The 10,000-nt window shown below is 42.2% G+C and overlaps 2 protein-coding genes across 2 annotated transcripts in view; both read left to right on the top strand.

The window, feature by feature from the left end:
- cacul1 (CDK2 associated cullin domain 1) overlaps nucleotides 1-7,192 on the top strand; it is an 8,097-nt gene extending 905 nt beyond the window's left edge. The window contains exons 3-8 of the mRNA XM_086045950.1: nucleotides 148-250; nucleotides 1,623-1,718; nucleotides 2,707-2,809; nucleotides 4,140-4,229; nucleotides 4,553-4,691; nucleotides 5,826-7,192. Coding sequence (XP_085902076.1) covers nucleotides 148-250; nucleotides 1,623-1,718; nucleotides 2,707-2,809; nucleotides 4,140-4,229; nucleotides 4,553-4,691; nucleotides 5,826-5,865 — 571 coding nt within the window. The 3' untranslated portion in view covers nucleotides 5,866-7,192. The remainder of the gene's footprint in view (nucleotides 1-147; nucleotides 251-1,622; nucleotides 1,719-2,706; nucleotides 2,810-4,139; nucleotides 4,230-4,552; nucleotides 4,692-5,825) is intronic.
- A 1,455-nt stretch (nucleotides 7,193-8,647) lies between these two features.
- The window catches only part of mypn (myopalladin), a 20,917-nt gene continuing 19,564 nt past the window's right edge, over nucleotides 8,648-10,000 (top strand). Inside the window, exon 1 of the mRNA XM_086045801.1 lies at nucleotides 8,648-8,872. The gene's annotated coding sequence lies outside the window, so the exon portion shown is untranslated. The remainder of the gene's footprint in view (nucleotides 8,873-10,000) is intronic.

The raw sequence follows: 10,000 nt of genomic DNA, 5'->3' as shown, positions 1-10,000 counted from the left end.
TGTGATTTTCTAAGAATGTAGTTATTATATGCCAATTGGTGCTTTACCACTTGATATGTTGTGCAGTGTAACACTGTAACAAGAACTTTATAGTAGGTGTATGAATGATGAATAATCAATATAATTGGCCTTTGTTTGTTTTCACAGTTACGTCTACAAGTGTGTTTGCCAGCAACACTCCGAGCTGCTCTACAATGACCTGAAATCCAAAATAGCAAATCATCTACAGCGGGTATCCACGGAGCTGAATGTAAGATAAGATAAGCATTTGTATACAAATACAGTAGTTGCGTGTCTAGAGTGTCTGCCTACCCATCAAGTGTGAAATTAAAGAACCGAGTAAATCGAACAATGTGTCCCTGTGGGAACCTTTGTGCACTTCCGCCCTACTGTTTGGTTGGTGGTGTAACAGGAGACTTTACTAAAGTAAAATATTTGCCTTAGTTCAATAAACTTGGCAGACTGCACTTTAAAAGCAAAATATGAATTTGACACTTTGGTAGGCACTTGCTTCGTTGCAAGCTCCAGCTCCGTCACCAGTTGTCATGGTAACAAAAACCATACTCTGCATTTGCATGAGACTGATTTGAAGCAGTGTGACAAGTGGGTGTTCAGGGTGGTCTCAGCCTCCTTTGTGCACAACAGAGAATGTCAAATGTCTCCTTTAAGATGTGCCCTTTTGCAGGCGGTCACCCACATGCTCATTTTGTAGCCATCTTGTCACACAATTGTAAAAAGAAATGACTACGGTAAAGAAAAAGCAAAACATGCACAAGCGGGAATAACACTTATCAACAAATTTTCACTATTTTTTTAAGCCGTGATGCAACTAAACTCCTTTTTTTGCGCTGCCCTTGTTTTTCTCTAGCACATCAGGCTTTCTTTGTAATATAACAACCATAATATATGTCATGTAGCAATATTTATGAACTAAGGTTTAGATTCAAGCAACAGGTGGACTTTTTTTTTTTTTTTCTGAAACGCCCCAGCTATAAATTACAACGCATGGTAAAATCATCTTTTATGGACATCCATCCATCCATTATCGCTTATCCTCACAAGGGTGGCGATGCGTGCTGGAGCCTCAGCCAATCGCAGGGCACACCGAGACAAACATCCGCACTCACAATCACACCTAGGGGCAATTTAGAGAGTCCAATCAACTTACCATGCATGATTTTGGAATGTGGGAGGAAACCGGAGTACCTGGAGAAAACCCACGCAGGCACGGGGAGAACATGCAAACTCCACACAGGGAGGCCAAGGCCGGGATCGAACCCACGGCCTCTGAACTGTGAGGCGGACGTGCTAACCAGTCGGTCACCGTGCCGCCCTCTTTCATGGACATGAATGAAACATGTAAAAAAAAACAAAATCATGAAGTGCTAGAAAAAAGAAAAGACATTCTTTGAATCAGTGTCTAAAATAGATTCAGGGACAGATAAAGCCATCTCTGATTAACATTTGCGGTTGACTGTGTAACTTGCTCACGTGGTGACATTTGATCTTAGTGTTTTTGTGTGACTTTTCCCCAATATGCATTTTACAGCATTTGATTTTTAGCTCTTGTAATCTCAAAGCGAGATTCTGACATGTCATCATACAGTTTTCATTGTTTTTAGGCCATCCCACTTGAAAACCTGATTGAAAGCTTCAACACAGCCCTGACACAGTACATTGCATCTCTTCAGTGTATTGTTCCAGTATTTATGTATTTGGTAAGTACCTTTGAAGATACTGTGCAGTAGGGCTGGTAAACAAATCTTATATCGCAATGTATCGTGATACTTTTTATGCTGATACAAAGTATCGATACGTTGATCAAGTATCAATACTAGGGATACTCCGATCGATCGGGCACCGATCATGATCGGCCGATTTTCGTGAAAAATTACGTGATCGGAAAATTCGATCAAAGCCTTTTATTGCCGATCAAAACATCCGATCACCCGCAGCTCATGCTTGGCTGCCGCAGGACGAAATGGCAAAAAAGTTGATTTGTTTAATACGTGACGATGTCCCTCCGTCCAAAAGCTTGACTCGCGCCGCCCTGCACGCAACCGGACGTTTTTTGTCAAAATTGCGGCAATAATATGGCTGTTTTTTTCAGATAATATTGCACAATAGCAGTCACCATAAATAAATGGAAAAATATACAGATATCCCATGTGATTGGAATCGGTATCGGCCGATCTCACTCATGCATGATCGGTATCGGTATTGGTGTCATAAAACCTGATCGGAACATCCCCAATAAATACTCTCGATACCTTACGTTATGTTTTGCACATTCTATAACAAACTTACGGAACATTTGAGGTCCTTAAAGTTGAGCTTTTTGAATGGAGTTTTATTTATTGCACTCGCATAAACAGTTATTGGAACAGTTTATGCACTTTTCAATCGTGACACTTGAATAAATGTCAAATGGCACTTAAGTTAAAACTTTGGACATGGTTGCCTCAGTTTTTTCAAATATATATTTTCATATTTAAGTATCGCAATACGTATTGGATCGCAACCCAAGTATCGGGATCCGTATCGGATGGGGACAAAAGTGTATCGTCCCAGCCCTACTGTACAGTATATTTTCCATTCCTTGAAGTGGAACAATAACACTCCTTGAATTTTACACAGTTCTACATTTGACATGCACACAAAAAAGGAGTACAGTTTATGCAGCTTTCTCATTAAGATTGTTTTCAGAACAAGTTCTACATCGAATCGAAGCTTAACCGTGACCTGAAACAGGATCTGATGAACCTGTTTGCTGATCACGTCGCAGAGAAATATGTCAACACACTCATGCGTGAGTACCTTGCTCTGGTTTGTGTGACTGGCAAAACAACCCGACAGTGTGTCCTCAATGATATGATCTTATTCCAAAATGGAATAAATTCATTTTTGTGCATACATGCTCCCCATTCTGCCTGATGGAACTTGAAAGGTGCTGCAAAGGGGAATCAATAGGCGTACCTGCCCAAAGATACTATAAATGTGATTCATAGTCAAAAAGACTTGAGGTTGTAATTACTGCCAAAGCTGCATCAACAAAAAGTAATAAGAAATTACTGTGGATGCTTTATGAATATGTACCTATGTGGTTTCTTACAGCTGTTTTTGTTTAATAAGTCATTATGGGGTGTTGTGTATAGAAATTTGAGGGGAAAATCCATTTTGGAATTGGGCTACGTTCACACCGCAGGCCTTATCCTCCGCAGGCCTTATCCTCAATTCTGATTTTTTGAGAAAAATCTGATTTTTTTCGTGTAAGCGTTCATATTACATTATAAATGCGACCTCGGTCTTGTCTGCTGTATGAACACATGCGTCGGCAAAGTGACCCGCATGCGCAGAAGAAGAGACGACGTCACTCTTGACGTTGTGTTTGCCGAAGTAAATGTGGTCCAAAATGTTGGGACATTTCTACAGTGAAGCGATAAGGTAGAAGGTAGAAATAAATACAGTAATTGTGGGGGAGTTATGAGGCGAGGCGTTAATATCTAATTTCATGGAGTCATCACAAACGATGACGTCATCTCATAATCGTGCGTAAAAAAATGAATTGATCTGAACCGTGGCTGAATTACTACTATCACCATAAATGTCCACTTCATGCTTCATGTTTCAAGTGGGATTAAATTAAAGTCAAATATAAAGTCAACAGTGTTACTCAAAACAACTTTGCAGATTCAATCTCCCCGCTGTCAGCACGTTCCCTCTGCCTGCACAGAGCGCTTTTTGGGCTCCGGATGACGTCGATGTCGGATATATGCGACCTGGCCGTTCAGACCGCGGCCGCATTGAAAAAAATCGGATACGCACCACATACGAAAGCGACCCAGGTCGGATTTGAAAAAATCGGAATTGAGCCGTTCAGACTGTCATAAAAAAATCAGATACGGGTCGCATATGGGCAAAAAAAAATCCGATCTGTGAACCTAGCCTTAGGCTGTAACATTAAACATGCTGTCAACACTTTCCGAATGCACGATAAATGATCCGCACTTAATGTGAAACCTAGAAAGATGTGACTCAAAGCAAAGTTATTCTAACACTGCTGCTGCCGTTCTAATTTGGTGATTATTTGGACAAAACAGGAACATTTCTTATTGACTTCTCAAGCGTTTCTCTTCCAGCTCTTCTTATTAAAGCTCACGCTGTGCCCTTCGAAGTACAGCCGTCAACCATGGCCAGTGTGGTCAAAGGCCTCCACAGCCTCCGACCAGGTGTGCCACTGCAAAACAGTCATTACACCATATATACATACACACACACACACACACACCGGAGTTCTCCAGAATTTAGGGTTAGGGTCCAAAATGGGTTGTGGGTCACTTTTTATTGTACGTATAGGAAAAGCTGAAAGTTGTTTTTTATTACCAAGCAGGCACACAATTTCTTGGCAGTAAGATGTGCAATAACCTGCAAAGATGAACTTCATTTGACCTCTCCATTTTGGAAATATGCACGTCAAACCGTTTAATGCTCTTGGGTACAAACCCCAAATTGCAATAAATTTGGCATTTCAATTGTTTGTTTCCTCTCCCAGAGTGGGCCCAGTTGGCGCCTGCTCTCTTCTCTGTCTTTATTCCTCAAATCAACCCTCCCGCTCTGGAGTCTCTGCTGTTGGACTACGCCGCTCACGACCAGAAGCTCCAGATGGAGCTTTCAATGAACGGCTTTCCACGGTCGGTTTGCAGTCGTCGGCTCGTCACAAGTCGCACACACAAGCTTAGTCTGATTGAGCTCTCGAGATTGAAGTATTCAAATCCATTGTGATGTGTATCAAAGTAGATGCTGCGTATATATTTTAGCAATCGGTGTATTTTGATGAGGCCAACCTCTCATTGATGGACTACATCTGATCCGTCTGGTTGATGATTTTCACTGTGCTTTGCATTGGTAGATATCCCATCTGACAATATCAGAGTCCGCGTAACTTTAGCACAATTAAAGCTACGTACTCCTGAGGCAGCGGACAGTCAAGCGACGTGCTGACGTCACTCGCCGCTGTGCTCGCGCTGCCGGGTCTCATCACTTGTCGTACTAGTAGAACTTGCGCTGTATCTCCTGTTGAAAAATCTCCTGCGCAGTTGGGTAACTACTGGCGTGTTTGAAGTGTCCTGAGGCAATTTTTGTCGTTAGCCCATTTCGCTCAATCGGTTGAGATGAACTTTGGCCGCCTCGTGACGATTAGTGGGGAGGACTAAAATCCATCTCCACCCTTGCTTAGTCCGTCCCTTTTTTAAAACTTGTGGCCCCCTGTCCTCCGTCCCAAAAATGGGCGTCCGTCCAGGGCGGAACGGTCGGTACTGTTCCGTCCCCGGGACGGACTGCCCAGCTCTGGTGAGATTTATACTGCAGGGCTCAAATCACACAAACTGCATCTATAGCGAGCAATGTAAACAGGAAAAAAGACATGTAATCGGGTACCCTCATTTGCAAATTGGACCTCAGTGATATGTGGATTAAATAAAGATCTGATCTGATCTGATCTGATTGGATGTCTGTCAGTGTGACTGCAGAGCTGTAAATCACAACTGCTGCCAAAGCATACACTTTTCAGTATGCCCAATAAATGGGCAAAGTGGCGGCCGGTGGGAGTCAGTGGTGTACTGCTGAGGTTACCTGACTGTTGAAACCTTTGGGCGAAAAGTCAAACTAAACATTATGTAAGATTTAAGACAGAGTACTGTACTGTGGGGCCTGTAGTTGATTCATCCAGTTATCCATTAAATGTAAGCAATCGAAAAAAAATCGGTCACACGAAATCAGAATTCAGTAAAGCCAACTACTTTGCTGTGTTACTTTGTGTTTTTCAGGGGTGATCAGTCCCGCAAGAGGGCCAACGATGACTCCTGAGTGGAAGGTGCAAATCTGCATTTATACGTCGCTATGGCGTCGCCGTTCCGTATGGAAGGAACCCACACAAAACGGTTCAGAATTGGTCAACTTCTGAGATAGCATCAGAGGTGTAACGGATTCGGGATGGAGGTTGTGTAAAAGGGCAAAGCGGAAATCCGGGGCCAGGATGTGAAGCACTTCTCCTGTTCGTCGCACCAGACGCCAGAGAGGACGACGTCATGCCGTGTCAAGTGTGAACAAGCACACACACACACACACACACACAAACACGCACGGAAGTGTTTCTAGCTTTAGTAGGTTGTGAAAGGCTCAGGATCATAAATTGCTCTACTGTTATGTGTCTGCCGTGTCTAACACTGCATCGACAAGGCCTATGTTCCTATGCCTCCCACCTGCTGACACAATACCAGAGAAACCTTTTGCCGAACATCAGTGCCACTGATTACAGGTCACTGTAAAGCAGTCACTGCAGTGTGAACAGACCTGTTTGTTTAGATCCATGTGTTGTGTCTTAGAGTGCCTTCATGTTGTCCGTTCTGATCAAATATAAAGCGGCATTAATGCTTTTGCATTCCTAACATTTATCATGAAAATGTCTTGCAAGAGAAAAGGCGAAGAAAGACCGCTGCTGCTAATTACCCATACATAATGTTTTTATGCCAATCCCTTGCTTTCACTCCTTGTGACTGTGAAGTCAGCAGCTTGAACACACGAGAGTGGCAAGAACTGGGAACGAAACTGTGATTCTCCAGCCATGTTGTTGCCTTTATGTGTTGATATAAACCGAAATGTGTTTTAAGTGACGCCAAAGAGGATTTGCAGTACAGTACTTAGTATTGGTTCAAGCTAACATTGTTAATTATTAACATTGTTAATTATGCATGTTTATTTGTGTTGAGTATATGCATATATTTTTTATACTAGCCATTTTTTGTTTCTTCATATTGGACTTAAATGTGTGTGTTGTTGGCTTGCATGTTAGACTTTTGAGTCACTCGAGTGCCAGAGATCTTATTTTGTATTGTCAATCTGTAAATGTGTCAAGTCCGAATCGTCATATGACAACAAAAGATATGCAAATATTACAATAGTGTGCAGGTCGACATGAAAAGTCCAAGACCCATGTTCATACATTAGCCTTCACCAAGCTGTCGCAGAGCCATTTTAGTGTAATAATTCTCTTGGCATTGTGTCTTTTACACTGTTTTAAGTGTAATCTAGAAGCAAAAAATTTTCCAAATGTCAAAAGTCTTATGCACCTTTTCGATGTGTTCTCAATTTTTTTGTGGAAAAAAGTGTGACATAAACCTTACATCCATCCATACTTTATTGTGCGTGTCTTTATTAGGGTTGTGTGTGTGTGTGTGTGCGTGTGTTGGAGAGGAGACTAGGTCATTTAACTTTGGGGGGAAAAGGCAGGGTACATTCCAGGACTGCTCGCTGGTCAATCAAAAGGCACATATAGACAAAAAAAAAAAAACGATTCCAATATTCACACCTGTGGACATTAGTGTCTTCCTTTCAACAGCATGTGTCTTTGGAGTGTATGTCCACAACACGATCACACGACGAACATGCAAATTACACATAGTGTGGCCTGAGTAGAGGGTTCACCTACGGTTATTGGAGAAAAAAATTAATATATATATATATGTGTGTGTATATGTCATTATTACAGTATCTTTGAATGTTCATTTTGAAAAATTAAATAAAAAAGATCAGGACGAAGATACAATAGATAGTAGATGGTGTAAAACATAACATTTGTTTTCCAAAAGGTCAAAAAGGAATGGGAAGAAGTTTCATGCTCAATTTTTTTTAATACAAAATACCACCTAAAAATACTCAGTGTTACAAGTAGCATCATAATGACTACATTCAAGTGCAGTTAAAATATCATGAACTCAAGTTAAATACAACTGAATTGTACATAGTGAGTTTTTTCATGCCACTAGAGGGAGACACTTTGCCACACTTTAAGAATTACTAGTCAAAACTAATGAAATCACACCCCTTCTTCACATTCTGTATGATAATAATAGGCTACTAATAGTAATGAACAACAATGTGATAATAGGCTAATAAGAGGTATACAGTAGAAGATGACTAATTATCAGTAACACTCTCCTGTAAACAAGTAACGACTGTCCTACCCTCCGTTTCATCTCTGTATCCTGAAAAAAATGTGATTTTTACATTAGGTTTAAACATTTTTCAAGTTTCTCCATTATTTTTACCCCTCACATTCACTGCTCCACATTCTGACACCACAGGATGAAATACCAAATTGTTGGATCTCTTTGTAAAGGCAGAAATTTGGATCAAGTTCTTGTATTTGGGTCTCATTAGAATGAGTAGGTCCAGTGAGTACAGTACTGTATATCATTATACTGCATATTCACTGCATTCATAAACAATACTTCAAATAAGAACAATACACAAAAGGCGCTCTACTTAAAAGCTGCAAACGACAGAATCAAGACATTGAACAAACCATCATCACTGTCATTGCAGATGATTTCGCAGGAATGCTTTGAAAATGGTAAAAAAAAAAAATTCTCTCTCTTAATCTGCGGTGTTGACAGTTGACGGTGTGGGTGTGTGAGAGGCTGGCTAAGGGGCTTCTAAATCTGTAGAACGGTGGTCTCTGGCAGAGCAGCAGAGGTGGAATCCCTTTACAGCATGCTCCGGCGCCGGCCAATGAGCACGGACGCCTCCCAGACATATGGGCCAGGCCTCCCCAAAATAACCTGCGACCGCGGCGCTGACAAATGTTGCTACTTTTACTGCTGACAGGTTACCCTAGCTACTCGCCTTCATATTTCCCCGTAAACGCCAAGGGGAACTCTGTGCAAGAAAAGCGGGAAAGCTGGGCAGCTGCCTGTCCCAAGGTTTTCCCAGGTGGCAGCAAGTTGAAGACCGGAATCTGCCACTTTGAGCACAGCAGGTGCACCCTGAGGATACATCAGTCCATTCCCAGAGGCCAGCTGGGCTTACTCTGAAGGTAAAAACACAACATCCCTTAAAGTCATTATTCGTGCATGGTGTCCTTTGGCATCAGCCTCATGCTGTCCAGAGCCTCAGAAAAGCTCTGACATGATGGACTTCGGTCTACTTTTAGATGCCTACTGCGAAAGCTGCTGTGCTGCTTAATTCAATTACTTGGAACCCCCCCCCCCCCCCCCCCCAGTTGTGTGGTCCTGTGTTTGTTCAGGAGGGGTCGGGTCATGAAAACAAGCCTTTTCACCTCACTTGTCTCGATTTACGATCATTAGCGTCACTTGACTGATTTGATCGGTGATTGTTGTGTGAGTGCTCAAACTCATGATAACAAGGTCACGCAAAATAAGGGAAGCTACTTTTCTTTGTTGATTTTCTTCTTGTAAACTGAGCCCGGGCTATTATTAGCTATGACTTGGTGGGCTTGGAGTCTGTTTGCAAAGGATGAATGTACACAACAGCTGCACCTTCAGGTCCGCGGGAAGGGCATTGCAGGGCGCTTAATCGCACTGATTTGAGTGTCAGTAGCATATGCGCACACTATCTCGTGTCTGTATTCCATGGCTTGCTCATGCTGAGTGTCAGAAAATTATGCAAGGAGGAAACTTTACAGAAGTGTGGAAGGGGCGGGGGAGTCTGTATCCCATCCAACCCGGCACCCTGTTAAGACTGCTGGAATTAGACGTAACTAAAATGCTATTTTTACCAGATCTTTTACATCCAGCTTCTTTATTCATGTTGTCAACAGAGGCTGTTGTACTTTATCAGTATCCATCCACTCATCGGCCCGATTTCTATACACTGTTTTTTCTCATTAGGGTTGTGAGTGCATGAGCTGGAGCCTGTCTCAGTTTTTGAGTGAGGGGCAAGCTAGGGAAACCCTTGACGATTGCAAGGCACATTTAGACAACGAAAGGGCCACCTTTGGACAACTTTGAGTCTTCAATGAACCTAAAGTGCATATTTTTGGAATGTGGGAGGAAGATGGAGTTGCTGCAGATTTTTTTTTTTCTTTTTACACCTTATTGTAGAGCAGGGGTGGCAAACCTTTTCAAACCGCAGGCCACGCGTTGTTGTCCTGGTTGTCCTCGGTTTATAAGGGTGAAACTGCATAAATGTACTATTGGTAGGG

This window comes from Filicampus tigris, chromosome 11 (assembly GCF_054856515.1).
Source record: "Filicampus tigris isolate MCC_2025a chromosome 11, RoL_Ftig_1.0, whole genome shotgun sequence".
Taxonomy (NCBI): domain Eukaryota; kingdom Metazoa; phylum Chordata; class Actinopteri; order Syngnathiformes; family Syngnathidae; genus Filicampus; species Filicampus tigris.
Note: the sequence above shows the minus strand (reverse complement) of the source record. Positions and strands in the feature narration are given on the sequence as shown.